At 32.7% G+C, this 17696-nt stretch overlaps 3 protein-coding genes and 1 long non-coding RNA gene across 4 annotated transcripts; 3 read left to right on the plus strand and 1 right to left on the minus strand.

Moving 5' to 3' along the window:
• The first annotated feature begins 62 nt into the window (after positions 1 to 62).
• Positions 63 to 1975, plus strand: LOC131657295 (uncharacterized). The gene is made up of 2 exons (XM_058926712.1): positions 63 to 188; positions 525 to 1975. Exons 1-2 carry the CDS (start codon positions 135 to 137, stop codon positions 1803 to 1805), a joined length of 1335 nt encoding a protein of 444 aa, XP_058782695.1. The 5' UTR covers positions 63 to 134; the 3' UTR covers positions 1806 to 1975.
• Positions 1976 to 5226: 3251 nt separating this feature from the next.
• On the plus strand, positions 5227 to 8604 carry LOC131593443 (eugenol synthase 1-like). The gene is made up of 5 exons (XM_058865936.1): positions 5227 to 5460; positions 5550 to 5681; positions 6517 to 6745; positions 8009 to 8212; positions 8297 to 8604. Exons 1-5 carry the CDS (start codon positions 5272 to 5274, stop codon positions 8494 to 8496), a joined length of 954 nt encoding a protein of 317 aa, XP_058721919.1. The 5' UTR covers positions 5227 to 5271; the 3' UTR covers positions 8497 to 8604.
• On the minus strand, positions 8581 to 14538 carry LOC131593442 (8-amino-7-oxononanoate synthase). Its single transcript, XM_058865935.1, has 11 exons — positions 14109 to 14538; positions 12349 to 12491; positions 12124 to 12231; positions 11312 to 11550; positions 11171 to 11212; positions 10650 to 10737; positions 10210 to 10343; positions 9975 to 10063; positions 9469 to 9619; positions 9274 to 9342; positions 8581 to 8894 (listed from the first exon to the last, which is right to left on the minus strand). Exons 1-11 carry the CDS (start codon positions 14362 to 14364, stop codon positions 8768 to 8770), a joined length of 1446 nt encoding a protein of 481 aa, XP_058721918.1. The 5' UTR covers positions 14365 to 14538; the 3' UTR covers positions 8581 to 8767.
• A 2315-nt stretch (positions 14539 to 16853) lies between these two features.
• On the plus strand, positions 16854 to 17375 carry LOC131657296 (uncharacterized). The gene is made up of 2 exons (XR_009300604.1): positions 16854 to 17087; positions 17215 to 17375. It is a non-coding gene; the product is annotated as an uncharacterized LOC131657296 (long non-coding RNA).
• The last annotated feature ends 321 nt before the right edge of the window (positions 17376 to 17696 follow it).

Below are 17696 nucleotides of genomic sequence, written 5' to 3' on the forward strand. Positions count from 1 at the left end.
AAATATATATTTTGCCAAACAAAACTTTAATATCCCCATTATTTGTATTTTTCCTTTCTATTCGCTTATAAATAGACTATCTCACTTCTACTTCAAATACATCTTTCACATTTACTATCACATAAGAGAAAGCAATGACACACAAAGTTGTTATGTCTCTCCTTCCTTTTGTTTTGCTCTTGTTGATTGTAAGTTACTAACTTTACATGTATGTCTGTATCTTTTACAATTATATTTTACATTGCTTATTCATCATAATATATCATTTCTCATATTTATTTCAGTCATCAATGTCACTCACAATCAAGCAGTTCTATTTAATTTGATAAAATAATGTTTTTTCAGTAATGAAACTTAAAAAAATTGCTTTTGTCTAAATTTTTTCATAATATGTATTCATGTGCTTATCTTGAACTTCTCTTAACTGTGCGTCATAATGTGTATTATAAAACACATGCATTTTTTTGTCATGTATACCATCCAAATGTTACTAATTAACATCAATTTACTCAATTGTATTGTAGAATGGTCAAGGAAGTTTTGCTAGATATATAAAACTTCAGCAACAAATTGGAGAAGAAAAAGAAGTTGATCAACCTTACCTTGATGGCTGGCTCAAAAATCCAATAAAGAACCAAAAACTCATTTCTAACTCCAACCAAGTATATCTTGATGGATGGTTGAAAGATATCAGAGCTGAGAAAGCAAAGTCCCCCCATAACGCGAACCAAGTTTACCTAGATGGATGGTTGAAAGATACCCGAGCACAGAAAGCAAAATCCACCTCTGACTCCAACCAAGTTTACCTTGATGGATGGTTAAAAGATACCCGAGCAGAGAAAGAAAAATCCACCTCTGATTCCAACCAAGTTTACCTTGATGGATGGTTGAAAGATACCAGAGCAGAGAAACCAAAGTCCACATCTAAATCCAACCAAGTTTACCTTGATGGATGGCTGAAAGATACCCAAGCAAAGAAAGAAAAATCCACCTCTGACTCCAACCAAGTTTACATTGATGGATGGTTAAAAGATGCCCGAGCAGAGAAAGAAAAATCAACCTTTGATTCCAATCAAGTTTACCTTGATGGGTGGTTGAAAGATACTAGAGCAGAGAAACCAAAGTCCACATCTGAATCCAACCAAGTTTATCTTGATGGATGGTTGAAAGATACCCGAGCAGAGAAAGAAAAATCCATCCCTGACTCCAAACAAATTTACCTTGATGGATGGTTAAAAGATACCCGAGCAGAGAAACCAAAATCCATATCTGACTCCAACCAAGTTTTCCTTGATGGATGGTTGAAAGACAGTCGAGTTGAGAAAACAAAATCTACAGCAGACTCCAACCAAGTATATCTTGATGGATGGTTGAAAGATATCAGAGCTGAGAAAGCAAAGTCCCCCCATAACGCGAACCAAGTTTACCTAGATGGATGGTTGAAAGATACCCGAGCAGAGAAAGCAAAATCCACCTCTGACTCCAACCAAGTTTACCTTGATGGATGGTTAAAAGATACCCGAGCAGAGAAAGAAAAATCCACCTCTGATTCCAACCAAGTTTACCTTGATGGATGGTTGAAAGATACTAGAGCAGAGAAACCAAAATCCACATCTGACTCCAACCACGTTTACCTTGATGGATGGTTGAAAGATACCCGAGCAGAGAAACCAAAATCTACCGCTGACTCCAACCAAGTTTATCTTGATGGATGGTTGAAAGATACTAGAGCTGAGAATGAAAAATTCACCCCAGACTCCAAGCTAGTTTATCTTGATGGATGGTTAAAAGATACCCGAATGTAGATTATATCTTTGTTTATTAATGCCTATGTCATTCCCGTGATTTTCAATGTTGTCCTATGTTTTAAATTTATATGTATTGTAAGATCTTATTTCTATGTACTAAGTAAGGTCTCGCTGTGTACTAAACAATTTAGTGTTTCTATGAGCTAGATGTTTGTGTTTTAAGAGAAGCCAATTGATTATTTGTGTCTCTTTAGTACTTAAAATTTTTGTAGTCCTTTGTATAACTTCTAAGAAAGTTGAAGTTACCTTTTTATTAATTCAGTGTGTTTATGCTTAAAATAAAGAGTTAAATATGTTTTTGGTCCTTATAAATATCTCAAAATTTTTTTTAATCTATCGAGAAGGGTTACTGTGTGTTAGAAGGAAAGAAAGCAGAGTGAGACATATTCACATATGACTAGGAGAGTAAAAAGAAATAATATATGAATAAGATCACTAAATCAACAAAACAACAAGGCCCAACAAATAAAGATCATTTGTGAAGATGAGAAAGAATGAAGATTTCATTCTTATACACTTAAGAGCTACTTAATCTATATCTTGCTCAAAATGTAAAACCTTTGTGTATCTGCTTAACTAAGAAGCACACATATAAACACAAAGGTAAATAATATATTCTATTATTAAGTGAATTTGGAGTCTCTAACATTCAAGCTTGAGCACAAGTCTCTTTCAGTTGTAATTGAGCAAGACGTCATGAACTGTAAGATTATATATATTATTCTCCTTTATTAATTATATTTAGTAAATTAGTCAACAATTATATATATATATATATATATATATATATATATATATATATATATATATATATATATATATATATATATATATATATATATATATATATATATATATATATATATATATATATATATATATATATATATGTGCAATATTTTTTTTTGTTATCTATATTAGAAGATATCACTATATGTAAGTGGCAAATGATCTAAGAGCACACAATCGAATAGTTTTATACATGCCTTCAAAGAATATAATAACACAAAATGAATTGATAGTATTATGGAAGAAAAAAAGTGGTCAGAATTTTAACAAAGTTTTTGATTTGTTTGGGAGTAAGAGTGTGCATGGTTGTTATTTTTAGAAACCAAACTATTATATTTTTAAACTATTTAAATGGTTTGATTTTATAACTATAATCACATTTCAATCAAAATTGATTATAAAATCGATTATAAATTTATTTATAATTATATAACTGATTTTAAAAAAAATCCAATTCTAAAAAAATTTTCATTTTGAAAATTAAAAAATTGATAATTAAATTAAAATATTAAAATAAAATTTGAATTTTAAATAATAACCGAATTATAATCTGTACTAAAAAAAATATGTTTTCTTTTTCTCTTGACCACTTAATCTTTACTTATGTTTTCTTTTTAGCTAAGTTGCAGGAGAGACTTAAAGTGTGGATGAAATATTGAGTATCATGAATATAAATTTTTTACAATGGCTAACTTCCCAACCAATATAGAGTTTTAATTATGGATACCTCCATAACCAACATAGAGCTTTTAGCACCAGGCTAAACTCACGAAATCGACTGAGATTTTTAACTACGAATACCTCCCCACCTAAATAGAGGTTTTAATTAGTTTATCTTGACAATCAAACAAGGGATTTTCACATGGTTTAGCTCACAACAACAAAAAAATTCTCCAATGAGATGTCTCTAGACTAAAAAATATCTCACAAATATAAAACTTCACTCTCAAAAGTACTACGACAAATGTGAGAAAATAGATAGAGAGAGGGGAGAGTGAGAGGATATCTAAAATATGTTTTTTGGTGTATTGTAAAGTGAAGGAGAACCCTCTATTTATATAACAAAATTTGGATTTAAAAGCAAAAGTTTCACGGGCCTTTTTAATTCTGACAATTGATTAAGCAAGTGACATTATCAATTATCTAGTCCAAAAATGCAAGATTTTTCAAAGGAGCGATTACTAATCAAATATTAACCCTAATAGTTGATTATGAAGTGTTACAAAAATAGATAATCTATTAGGCCTAAGAGCTAATCAATTATTTAGTGTAAAAATGCACTCATACAATTTTTTTTGAGTTTTTAGACAATTAGCTAGGTATAATTTTTTTGGTGATTTTAATAAAAAGAGAGAGAGATTTTCCAAAAGGTAAAAAATGCTTGTGTGATTTTCATGAGTAAAGTCGAGAGTTAGTCTTATACCTTTACAGATATTGTTTACTTGACATAGATTTAGTGAGCTTTCACACTCTCTGTTTTACAACTCTAAAGCTTCTAGTTAATTGCCATACTCTCGCTCCCCATTTTAAAACATTGAAGCCTTTACCTATCACCAACCATCATTTTTTTCATCTTGTTTAACTCACTGGTTCTTATAGATAATCGAACCTTGTCCAAAATAATATTTCTTCTTTACCTTAATTTCTTGCAATCCCTTAATAATTTTGTGAAATTCCTTCAATTTCTCCTAAACGGATTTGTTTCCCACCATCTAAATTTGTCTCCTAAACGTTATTGTTTCTGACATAATCTATTAGCCAATGACTTAGTCATATACAATTATTTAATTATTTAAGTTGGAACCACATTTCCTTCATTGTCTTCTACCATGTGACTTCCATAAATAAATTATCTCCAAGGCATAAGATAATGACATTCTCGACCATATGCATCATCTCAGTATTCTCTTCTTGTGTTCGACTTGGTGCGATCGAAATATTTTTTAATGCTTATGCATAGTTTTGTTGAATCAAATTTGCGTTCATTTTTACTTTCCATAATCTAAAATCATTAACTCTAGTAAACTTCTCTCAATATTTCATTAAGAATCCATGATACTCACTTGCAAAAAGGAGATCCTTTGCACCATAGTAGGTGACACTTGTTTTAAAATGAAGGATTCAAGCACACCAAGAACAATGATGTGTGAGAATAAAAAACATAAACAATCATGTGAAATAGTCTCAAACTATATTAATATACTAACTTCGAGTACATGTTCCTATCACATAAATCACGTGCCTTGCACATCACTCGCATGTAGTGACGAAAGCTCATAAAACACAAACTTCACGGATCTAGTTAAGATTCATGTCCCTCACACATGAGGTATAACCTAAAAAAACATCCTTTGATTGCCACAAAAAATATTTTAAGCCATACACATCGTGCATTAATTCGCACCTCACATTAAAAATTATATTTATTAATTGCCAAAAGATGTATGTCTTATGCTGGACGCAGTACTCGTGCTTGAAAGGAACTTATTATATTAAATTTTATTTCTAGGGCTACAAAAAACTCTAGGATAGTACAAGGTTTATTTTTCTGTCTGTAACAAGAGAGTATTAAATGAAACATTTGTCTTATGTAAACTAGTTGTTGAGTAATAAATGTGATGTTTCTATATGATACTACAAATTTTACAAGAGGAAAGATTACCACAACAAAAAAATGGAGGGTGAGAAGAATAAGATTCTTGTATTTGGTGGAACTGGTTACATAGGAAAGTATATGGTGAAAGCAAGTATCTCTTTAGGTTATCCAACATTGGTATATACTCGACCTATTAATTCAAAAACTCCTCACTCAAAGATACAACTTTGCAAGGAATTCACATCCATGGGAGTAACACTTGTGGAGGTAAGTAAAGTAAAAGTTTTCATGTTTGTGTGATGAAGTTAGAGAATTAGTAGTTTTTTTTAATGAGTTTCAAGATATGATGTATGTAGGGAGAACTTGAGGTTGATGAGATTGTGGAAGTTGTTAAGCAAGCAGATATTGTGATATGTACTTTGGCATACCCTCAAGTTATGGAGCAACTCAAAATTATTGATGCTATTAAAGTTGCTGGTAATATCAAGGTGATTGATATTTCTATTGATGTAGTTAATGTTTGATTGTTATGCATGTAATCTATAACATGGATGCATATTATTTTTTGTGTTATACATTGAGGTGATTTGGTTTTGGTATGCTCTTGGATTGGTGCTTGTGTATTTAGGAGTAACCTATAGCTTTAATAGTTATAGATACTCAACTTAAGAAAATAATATTCATATATGGTATTATACAAGAGGATCCTTTTGCTTTTTTATTTCTGTTTTTCTCTCTTTTAGTTGTGGAGGGTTTTAGTCGGGGTGATATTTTAGGTAAATATTTTTTATATCTACCCACATGATTAAGGGTAAATGTTTGCAGGGTCACTTTTCATAAATTAAAATAGGGAAAAAATTAACATGTGCCCCAAGAACACAAGTTAATGAGATATTTATAGAAATATATTTTTGTAACGCGTGCATTCAATGTATGAAAACTTTAAATATAATTATATTGCATTTAATTACATTTAACATTTTCTAATTATGATATGCTTAACATGTGCCCTTAGGGCACATGTTAGCATGACCCATTAAAATATTTAAAAAAATAAATAATAAGCAAAGTCGTCTGACGTTTTTGGAGACGTGTTTTGTGTTTGTTATTCACGATTCAACCATGACAAAATAATTAGAAATCTTATTTAGTCATGTTTGAACAGTGACAAAGATTTATGAGGCCTTATTTAAATACAGTTTAATTGTGACAAATTTTAGGTCATATGTCGTAGCTCGCCTTACACGCTCTCAACGATAGCTATGATAGTAACAAAATTATTGAACTATGTATTTATTTTTTATGTCTATATATTTGTTGCAGAGATTTCTTCCCTCTGATTTTGGTGTAGAAGAAGACAGAGTACACCCTCTTCCTCCATTTCAAGCATTTCTTGATAAAAAAATAAAAATTAGAAGAGAAATTGAAGCAGCAGGAATTCCTTATACTTATGTCTCTGCAAATTGTTTCGGTGCATACTTTGTGAATTTTTTACTTCGTCCATATGAAAAGAACAAAGATGTTATTGTCTACGGCAATGGTAAAACCAAAGGTATATTATTTTTTCCCACAATTTTAATGCAATCGAGTAATATTTCGATACGACGGAGTTGGGTGGAGCAGAAAGGTTAGCAATCCAACACCCAATTCAAAGAATGAGTGAAAACATAGCTTGAGGTTATGAATGAGAGAAGGCCTAAAATGATGCGTGTTTTTCTTTATATAGTGTGGGTAGTCAAAATTGTTCACGTGTCATCTAGCGCTTTACCCGTGGGGTTGTCCGGTTATATTTGGCACTAGGCGATCATTTGAGGCTCATGGTTGCGGATACCCCGAGTCCTCACTGTCTTGATACACACGTACTTGGATTTAATCTCATCATGATTGCACTTTTGTGTCTTTAAGCTTTTGGTCGGCCTAGAGCAGTTGCTCCAAAATTCTGTCATTGCAAAGTAATGGAAAGGATTTTAGATTACTAGGTCGTAATTTCCCCCCTCCCCAATCCAACTATGGTCTTCGTGACAGATACTTACCTTGTAGAATTAAAAATGGTTGGAGGTGAGAGCGGGGGACCTTGAGAATAAGCACATTAAATGCAAGTCTTGTCACTTGAACGTTTTGTAGATTTGTTCTTACACATGGTTTTAGATCCCTATAATAGGGTGTGACTATGCACTTTAGGATGATTGAGTGTAGTTCTGATCTCGATGTGAATCTGTTTGTTGATTTTCTCCTGCTTACATTCTTTCATTTTGGTGCCATCAAACTTTTTACCTCTCTCCATTTTATAAAGGCAAATTCTCTTTATAGGTCACGTTTTACTCTTTGCGCAAATTATTTTTCCATCTCTAATCATCCCTTTTTGAGCTCTCGTGACATCTTGCTCTATTTTTTTTCCTTTTCAGATTTCACAACTCATTTGGTCTCTCGTATTTTGAGAGATTTTTTTATTGTAACTTTACCTTCACATTTTCAGTTTCCGCTCCCTCTTGTTTACGGTTGTTGTGCTATATTCTTTCTTTTTAGCATTGGCCAATTATGAGTTGAACTTGCAAACATTAGACTATGTATAATAGAGGTGTTGAATAATTTTTTCAATAGTTAAATACTTGCAATGAGGTGTTGAATTGAGTGTTGAAAGTGAGGTGGATTAATTGGTGTTGAAAACATTCAACATGTTGAATGAGGAGGGAGTGGGACCACATAAATATCTCACTCATTTAAATCAATTTGCTTGTATTTTCTTGTTGTAATCAAATGAATTAGTTAACAATTAGTATATATTGATATCTAACAATATATTTTTATTTGCTAGCTGTACTAAACTACGAAGAAGATATCGCTATGTACACTATTAAAGTGGCAAATGATCCAACAACATACAATCGTATTATTGTGTATCGGCCTTCAAAGAATATCATAACACAAAATGAGTTGATATTACTATGGGAGCACAAAAGTGGTAAAAAATTTAACAAAGTTTTTGTTCTTGAAGAAGATATTGTCAAGCTATCACAAAGTAAGATTTTGTTTCATTTTTTTTTTACCTCTTCCAAGAAGATATCAACAATAGATTAATAGAAAAATATCCTTCATGATGCAGCTTTACCTCCTCCAGAAGATATACCAGTTTCCATTCTTCATAGTGTATTTGTTAAAGGGGACCTTATGAACTTTGAACTAGGGGAAGATGACCTTGAAGCTTCACAACTATATCATGATTACAACTACATGTCCATTGATCAACTTCTTGACAAATTTCTTATTGATCCTCCACCTCCTGCATCTGCTGCTTTTGAATGAAGTTATATTGTAGTACTGTGTTTGATGTTGGTTACAATAAAGTATGGAGGTACTGTACTCTATTGAAAGTACTATTGAAAAAAGTAAACTAATAGTTGTTTGAAATTATTGATCTAAATGTTGACAAAATAGCTTGCCATTATTATGGAATTAATAACACAGGAGAAGAAAAAATCTCTACAAATGCAATATCCTTAAAAAAAAAAAAACTGTTATTCCTGGATAGCTCTAATCACATTGATGCAATTCATTGTGATGATAGAATGGAAAGCTATAATCTTGCATAGCTATTGCAGTCGTAAATGCGGGTGTCTTGGAAATTGATGCAACTGGAGAGAGCAGCTGCTAAGTTTTCCAAATCTTCCCTTGTATGGACAGCACTTAGGGCCACTCGCAGCCTAGATAGCGGTGAGAAAGCAAAATATCAGATGTAGGCATGGAAAAATATATAGACACAGATAAAATGATTTCAACTTCCCGCACCCAAGTTTAGGAGAAGCTTTCCCACTGTTCGAAAGTATACTTTTAAACAACTTATGTTATTTGAAAGTATAGAACAACAACCAAGTTTTTATCCCACTAAGTAGAATCGGCTGCATGGATCAAAGGTAGCCCTAAAATATTTTCGCAGGTCCAGGTAGAAATAATTACAAGCTTAAATTTTGTAAAACAAATTCATGTTTTACTTCAAAGTAATAACACTAAGCCCATTTTGACACCTCTTATAAGTTCTGCTTTTCTTTTAGATTGTAATTCCAGGAATTATAAGGTACTAACCTGCATGAGTTAGGAGGCACTGTTGGTGGTCTGATTGCAGTCACATGGAAGCCAGCTTGTAATAAATGCCTGTTCCAGAAACAGTGAAAATTATTGGTGAAACAATGACTACATGATCAGCTTCTGAAGTGGTTGGTGGACTACTTGGGCATCAAGATATGATGAGAGAGAAATACAGAGAGTAGAGAATCTTACCGGCTTGCTTGCAGTGCTTTGTCTTCACTGCCAACTATTAGGGATATAATGTGACTTGTAACAGGGATTCCAGTAAGCAAATGAAAGTCTTTCACCCGGCTCCAAATAGCCTTTCTCCGCCATGTCTCCGATATTGCAACTCTAACAGCAGCTACAAAATTGCATCAAGATTTAAGAAATAAGTGATTCCCACAAGAGGAAAATGAAATGACGATAAATCTCTTATCTCTAAACAAATATTCTAACCATGATTTATTGTGATACAACAGTCAGGAAATAGCACTATCCACTAAATTATAAGACAATGATTGAAATGAGATGATATACATGAAATGTATCGCGAGACTACACAATACAATGATATAGAACAATAAATATGAACGATGCAGAAAAGAAATAAATATAAAGAAATAGGAACTGGACTGGTACAAATATTTTATTATTTTTTCGTTGGAAATCTTCAATATTGAAGTATATATCAATTCATGTACAACACTGGAGCTCACCATGAGCAGCCGCAGCAACTGGAACCGGCGTAGAAGTTGAAAATATAAATGAACGACCTCTTGACTGTATTAATAACTTCCACGTTTTGCTATAAGAATTCATAAAATAGAAAAACTGATTGGTAAACTATTCAAGAAACATAGTTGCTTTTTTGTGCAAATGTGGTGCAGAGAACAAGCCTGAAATCAATCTTCTATATGTTAATTTTAAAACCAAGGGTACTCAAAGAGTTACCTGCATGCTATAAATCCTCCATGGCAGCCGGCAGCTTTACTTAGTGTACCAATGCATATGTCCACATCCTTCTCACAGTTTAACTCCTCAGCAACACCACCGCCATTTTTGCCACAAACAAATGTTCCGTGAGCCTGGATACATGGGTTTTTATTTTGTTAGTCTATAGTTGCATCAGACTTATCGCTAACTAAGCAAAGACAAGACATATTTTGCTTGTATCACATAAACAGTCAATCACGGAGACAATATATATGGAAGATTGAGTAATTCCTTTCAAGGAATATTAATCATAGGGAATAGGTGTCTGTGATTGTCATCTTAAGCCCTTCTTTGATGATTAGAACCATATACATAACAACACATAACTGTCGTCATTAAGTAATAGATGTTTTCTAAAACATATTAAGTGTTTTCTAAAACATACTAAGAGATCTTACATCATCGATGACTAGTAAAAAGCCATGCTTCTTGCGAAGTTTTGCAAGCTCAACCATTGGTGCAAAGTCTCCATCCATGCTAAACAAGCTGCAATAAATCAGACAAACCATAATGCATTAAAACAGTGACGACATTGCCCCAAATCAAAACCATTACTTATATGTAAGTAGTTCACGTGATGTGTATTTAGGAGAAGCTTTGATTTTAATTCATGAAATAGTTTTGATTTATACAATTTTATTAATGCATCACAGAAGAATAATACAAAACAAATATACTCCATGTATAAACACCAAACAGAATATATGCTTGTCACGCATTACCTCTTCTCTAGGAATGCAAATACATTTATAGGGGATGATGATGCTAATGTACATACAAATACTACATTTACATTAGGAAACACAAGAAACAACCATGTGTCAACTATACTGTAGCTAATTGAATTTCACTAGCATATGTTCATCTCATTTAACTGTGAAAGTAAAATCTCTATTCCGCTAGAAGCAGAATGACTAACCTGTCAGTTACCACAATTTTCCTCTTCATACTGCAATTAGATCTAAAAATCATAGAAATCAGAAATGTTAATAAGTAGAGAGAGATTGTACCAGAAGGGAAAAGAGAATAATATGCCAATTTGTGGAGAAGTAAAACCTACAGGAGCATATTGAGGTGGGACATGTCACAATGTCTATATATGTACACTTTTACACCTTTTTGCCGATCCGCAAGACGAATACCATCAATTATTGATGCATGGTTTAATGCATCAGAAAATATGGCAATTTTTTCGTCATCTGAAGGTGTGCTATTCCCAGCCAAGAGAGAAGCAATACTTCCTATTGCTGTCATCAAGGCCATATTGGCAGCAAACCCTGTGGGACAAAGAAGGCAGTCCTATAGCATGGATTTTAAACCAAAAACGAGTCAGCATTTCATACAATCTAGACTTACTAGCACACATTGGCCCATCCTTCAATTTATTAAGCAATAGGTGGGTCTGAGATGATTGTAACCCATAAGATGGGCAGAGAAGTTAAATGTGACCCATTAGGATTAATTTATACTTAGCAGCTAATATGTAGATTTAATCATGATCATTACACCCAAAATTATAAGTAGATTGAAAATGGAAATAAAATGAAGGTATAGGTTATAATTTCACCCATATCGAGTATTAATAGTTTGTTTGGAATGTCTTATTTGAACTTTTCTACTAACATAACCACTAGTGAGACTGTTTGGTAGAGCTTACGGAAAGAGCTTATGACATATTCATAAGCTATTTTCAGCTTATTTCCATGAGCTGTTTTCAGTTTATTTCCATAAGCTCTCCAAGATAAGCTGCATATGATTCTTCATTCTCAAGATTAATGACAGCGTCAATTAAGTATAGTTTACTCAGGGTACATAGAAGAACCAATAACATAAGCAGGTCAGTTTAAGGAGTTCTTGCAAGCCAGTGCTTACCTCCTTCTTTTTCAAATCAGCCAAGCTCGACTCTAGCTGCCTATGATAATTGGTATACCCACAAATAAGAGCGGAACCCCTTGGTCCCATCCCATGTTCTAAAGCTGCCTGAAATTGAACAATGAAAATAACAGCAATATTCTCAGACTAACAAAACAGAGGAGACAGAGATATAGAATAAAATACAGAAGATAAAAAAAGTCATTCAAAATTCATAAAACACACCTTTGAAGCAGCCTTTCCAATAGTTGGATGAGAACTCAGGCCTAAATAATCGTTTCCCGAAAACAGAATTAATTTTTTGAACTTCTCTTGACGTACCCCTGGTTCGTCTTTACCAGCATCTGTGCCATAAACAATCTCTTCGCCTAACCTCGCCAAAAGAAAAAACAGTTCAAGTTTAGCGTATAAAGTCATAACAAAACACAGTAAAGGTTTAACGTCTAAAGTCATAACAAAACACAGTAAAGGTTTAACATCTAAAATCATAACAAGATAAAGTAAACCCCATTGATGCAAATGACAAGAAGAGAATGAAATCTAAAGGTTAAACAAAATATTTTCTATTTAACGGTTTTATTTGCACGATAATTACAACAACAACCATGTCTTATTCCACTATGTGGGGTAAGCTATGTGAATCAAATTGTGTCATAATGTTTTACCATAAATTATGTCTATTAACCTTCGTTTGGTTCCAGTGATCGGGTTGTCATCCTTGTGATATACTCTTCTTACCGTGAAAATTACAAGTCTCTGCTGCACACCCCCACCAAACCATCAAAGACGAGATTCAACCACATTTCAACAATAAGTGCTACCCCTACTCTCTATCCCCAATGATATCTCATTCATGTTCATATCTCATCTTGCATTTCCACTCATCCAGCAGTACATAATGGCTTTTATTACATTTGAGTTAATTCTCATTTCAGTCTCCTACGATGCCTAGGCCTTATATAATAGCTCTGATAATTACATATTTCTAGTTTTTTCACCAAAATTCTTTTTAGAAAAAATAAGCTTACAAAAAATGGCAAACTTATAATTATTAATGAACGAGAAACGGACAAAAAATCATTCTTTTCATGTATATAGGCAAGAAGAATAACTAAAAATGAGAAAAAGGATAAGACCTTAACAAGCAAACTCACAAGCACTCTTGCATATTCATTAGAACTGGGAACTAGGGGTGCCAATGTCATGCATCCCAATATACTCTAGAAGCAGTACAATTAACCCCCATTAATGCAAATGTCAGGAATGTGGAATTCAACGACTTATTTTGTTTCAAGGAAATATTTCCGGTTATTGTTTTCAATTTTTAGTTTCTTACACATAATCCCACAACAATAACAACCAAGCCTTATCCCAATAAGTGGGGTCGGCTACATGGATCAACTTTTGCCATAATGTTACACATAATCTCATAACATGACTTCAAAATTTTGCAGGCTAGTTAAAGTAAACAAACAGATACATAAATTATCATTTTTAAGCAGGGCTCCTTCTATGGTGCACAAGTGAAGTAGGTGGTGCATCAACGCACAAGTTTGTTTTCACCATCGAATCATTAAGTCCCATCAGTCGATCAAGTAAAATACGATGGAACTCAACGATCCAATGATAAAAATCAAGCTTTTAAAAAACAATCCGTGACCGTGAAAACGGCTGCGACAAAACAATATCGGCCGATGCCGATACCAATACCACTATTCACCGTTTTTATATATTAAAAAACAAATTGTAGTTAATTCACACCGCAACAACCGAAATAAGTGTCGCAACTCACAAAAACCAGTACCGACCGAAATCGCGAAAGCTTTTACAACGACCGTTTAGAATCTTAAAAACAAACTTGTGCATTGTGCAATACCACTTTACTTTTACATCATAGGATTAACCTTCAAAGCAAACTAACAGAAACAAAGAAGCTTAAAGCTTAGAACACAAAAAATCTACAAAGGGGTAGTAAATTAAATTACCAGAGCTTGGGGTATCATGCATCCATTTCCGAAAAGTATTTTCACCAATTTCAACTTCAACAGAGGAACGATCCCACTGCTGCATTTCATCAAACACCTCAAACGCATCATCATCACCATCATCTACCACAACCTTCTGGCTCCGTAGACAAATAGGTCTAAGAGATCGAAGTACTCTGAGAGAATCAAGCGTTGTTAGTGCCTCTTCTACCCACTTGTCCCACCATAATACAGTTGAAGGCGGGGATGCCTCCATTGGTTGAGAGAAAGGAAATAGAAGAATGCGTTGGGTTGGTTTGGTTCGGTTTGGGTTTTAGGTGGTTTTAAGAGTTACGTTAATGTGTGTGCCACATCGATGATTTCTAAGAGTCAATTTTGTGCTAACTGATAACAAACTTTCTTCTTATTCGTGATTAACGGTCACACTTGTTCATAAAGTAGTAAATGTAGCCGCCGGTTGGATTTAAATAGAGTAATTATAATTAAGAATTTAATTTACAAATAAAATTAAGGACAATCAATTATAATAGAAAATTACTACTATTAAACATGTTTGACTTTTTTATATTAATAATTCAAATTTATAATTAAATGCTATATTTTATATTTAAAATCATTCTTTTAATGAATAAATTAGTCGAGGTAATATTTGACATTTTAATTTATTATTATGTTTTTTATTGTCTCATACTTTTTTATTATTCTCACTGTCTTAGTTTATAAGAAAAATAATGTAATTCAATTTTTTAAATAAAGATTTTGGAGAATAGAAGAAAAGAATAATGTTAAATATAATAAATGGTTTAAAACAACACAATAATAAAATAAGAGTGAAAGTAATATTACCACAAGTCAGACGATGATAACAAAAATAACAAGGGCATATGGCCTAACCTACACAGGCCAAGGTCAGACTAGACATTTTTTTAAGTAGAAAATATTTAGGCTTTTTTATAAGTATATTTAGTTAAATAGACTAGGCCACAGACCATAAAAAAGTTTTTTAAACTATCAGTTGGCCTATTTTAATAAATATAATTAAATTTAATTTATATTGTATTTTGTACTTTATATAAAAATACAAAAGGAAAGTTTAGTTATTTTGAGAACTTGTGAAAATATGTTAAAAAAACCTTATGAATAATATCATAAGTTTTATCAAAAGTTATGGGTAATATTGTTGATGTAGTAGTCTCTCGCAACCGCATCAGAGGCAATCTTGAAACATGTCTTCTTTTCCTTCATCACTCAAAGGTTTTAATGCATACTTCTACAATCTCCACCTTGACTTGAAACCGTGGTGGGTGATGTCAATTTATCCATCAACCACTGTGTTAGTCTTAACATGTTGAAACATTAATCAACAACCTTGATCAACTTCAAACCACACTTGAACTTTGATTTTGCCACTTGCATCCAATTTCTTCCAAACAACTTTTTTGCTCAGTAATCTAACAAGTCCACAAGCATAGTTCTTCAACCATATTTGATTGCCCTTGCTTTTGCATGCCTCCCCGAAGGTCTCTATTTATGAGTTTTACAACCCTTCAACAACATTTAAAGCATAATGCTTAAATTGAAGTAGGCTTAAACTACTAGGTGGTAAATCACTTAGCATACCGGATAGGGTTCAGATGTACACATCTAAATTATCGATATGGTGGGCTCGTGGGCCTGAAAAGGAATACACTCACTTGGTTACTCACCTCGATATCGGTATGACGGGGTTGTGTTGCCCTATCGACAATGACACTTCGTGACTTACCATTAGCAGGGTCGTGTTGCAGTGTAGGCGTAAATCATTTCGTTGCTTGCTTGTGTTTTCGCCTAGTGGGCTTGTACAGTTATGTATGCGTTTTTGGACTTGACGTTAACACATCTGTGTAATGATGATTGATGGGGTCGTGACGTTACATAGGCAATGCCACTTTGTTACTCGTCACTGATGAGGTTGTGTAGCCAATTAGGCGTAAACCACTCTGGTACCCATCTAACTCAATGTTCGGTGTCCTTGTGCAAGTTTCCTGACCCTAGGCACGTGGTTACTCATAAAGGGTGTCCTTGTGCGGCCTAGGTAGGCAGATGTATACTACTTATAGGTTCCTCGTACGTAGGTACGGGTCTGTATACTTGGTTGTACTAACCTGTTTGTGTGATTACTAGTTTTAAATTGGATGGTTAAGGGACTCCCAGTTGTGATGCTATGTGATGTTATGTATTCCTAACTTGATAGTGGGAAACCCCAAATCAATGGTGGATCTGTATTTGACGCATGTACCTTTTATAACCAAGAGGATCCATAAGATAAGGGACTCGCTGAGATTTAGTAATCTCACCCAATCATTTTATCTCTTTTTTCAGGTTGCTCGAGACATGATAAAGGCAAAGGTAGGATGACCTAGTTGCTTGAAGATGTTTTTTTTTCTAGATCTTTATCTTGTTTTGAGTTTTTGCTTATGTACTCATGGATTATGTATTAGTCCTTTTGAGATTGTAGTTTTTTGACCATGATGTATTTGACTTTTGTATCCTATACTAATACTATATTATATTGATCATGGTCCAAGAATTCTCTAAAACAAAACATGTCCCTTTTCTATCATGAAAGATTGAAAATTACTTTAAGAAAATAACGAGTTCTAATCATTTGAAGTATTAAAAAAATAACGAGTTCTAATCATTAGAAGTATTTTTGTTACCCCTTTAATAAATGTATTAAAGAGACAAAACACAACACATCGATCTACTTAAGAGACATTTCTTTAGTGTGCAAAAGGGATGAAGAAAATTTATTGATCTACTATATGTTAAAAATATTTTATTGTTTTTCATATTGCATAAGCTTTACACACTATAAAATGAACAAAGCATATTCTATTTGGTATATACAAAAAGAAAAAAATATGGCTAAAACTCTCAAATTGGTTTATACTATGGTTTTATTTATTTCTCTATTCCTTCTTTCAAAGGAGGCTTGCGGTATCCTATTTCCCCCTCTATTAAATTTCTCATTTATTATGTACTAGTACATAACACAATCTTTTATCTCGTTTTAATACAATCTTTTATCTCGTTTTAATATCATTAATTTATTTTATTTTTACAGCGGTTGTTAGATGTGAAAAGGATGAAGATTGTCCAATTTCTGGCTTTGAACCTTTAGTTTTTAAGTGCATTAACAACTTATGTGAAGCAGTTAAAAAGGATCCAAAAAAGCCTATAGTTTTTACCTAGTTATGATTTTGTATTTTAAAATGTTACTAATAACTAATAAAATAAAATAAAACAATAAAAATTATTATAATTATATTTACTCATTATTATCTCTCTTAATTTTAGAGGTATACAATCATCTAAATTTGAGATATTATTAATGATTTTGTTCATAATTAAAATATATTAACTACTAATGTGTAACCTGTGTGTACCATACAGGGGATGAGGTAGAAATTTTTTCAAAATTTAAAATAAATGTATTATTCTTTTATTAAAATATCAAAAATCTACTTAACTTTGAAAACTATATTTTGTCTAATTATTAATTTTTTATTAATAAATGTATTATTATGAGCAATAAATGAACAAATT

The sequence above is a fragment of the Vicia villosa genome, linkage group LG3 (assembly GCF_029867415.1).
Source record: "Vicia villosa cultivar HV-30 ecotype Madison, WI linkage group LG3, Vvil1.0, whole genome shotgun sequence".
NCBI classification, from domain to species: Eukaryota; Viridiplantae; Streptophyta; class Magnoliopsida; order Fabales; family Fabaceae; genus Vicia; species Vicia villosa.

What these genes read in the sequence shown, in the direction of transcription:
- LOC131657295 (XM_058926712.1), top strand. Translation starts at nt 135, where the DNA reads ATGACACACAAAGTTGTTATGTCTCTCCTTCCTTTTGTTTTGCTCTTG. An exon ending in TTGTTTTGCTCTTGTTGATT is followed by an intron (nt 189 to 524) that starts GTAAGTTACTAA and finishes ATTGTATTGTAG; the next exon opens with AATGGTCAAGGAAGTTTTGC.
- LOC131593443 (XM_058865936.1), top strand. Translation starts at nt 5,272, where the DNA reads ATGGAGGGTGAGAAGAATAAGATTCTTGTATTTGGTGGAACTGGTTAC. An exon ending in TGGGAGTAACACTTGTGGAG is followed by an intron (nt 5,461 to 5,549) that starts GTAAGTAAAGTA and finishes TGATGTATGTAG; the next exon opens with GGAGAACTTGAGGTTGATGA. An exon ending in TATTGTCAAGCTATCACAAA is followed by an intron (nt 8,213 to 8,296) that starts GTAAGATTTTGT and finishes TTCATGATGCAG; the next exon opens with CTTTACCTCCTCCAGAAGAT.
- LOC131593442 (XM_058865935.1), bottom strand. Translation starts at nt 14,364, where the DNA reads ATGGAGGCATCCCCGCCTTCAACTGTATTATGGTGGGACAAGTGGGTA. An exon ending in GCATGATACCCCAAGCTCTG is followed by an intron (nt 12,492 to 14,108) that starts GTAATTTAATTT and finishes TGGCGAGGTTAG; the next exon opens with GCGAAGAGATTGTTTATGGC. An exon ending in CTGATTTGAAAAAGAAGGAG is followed by an intron (nt 11,551 to 12,123) that starts GTAAGCACTGGC and finishes TCCATGCTATAG; the next exon opens with GACTGCCTTCTTTGTCCCAC.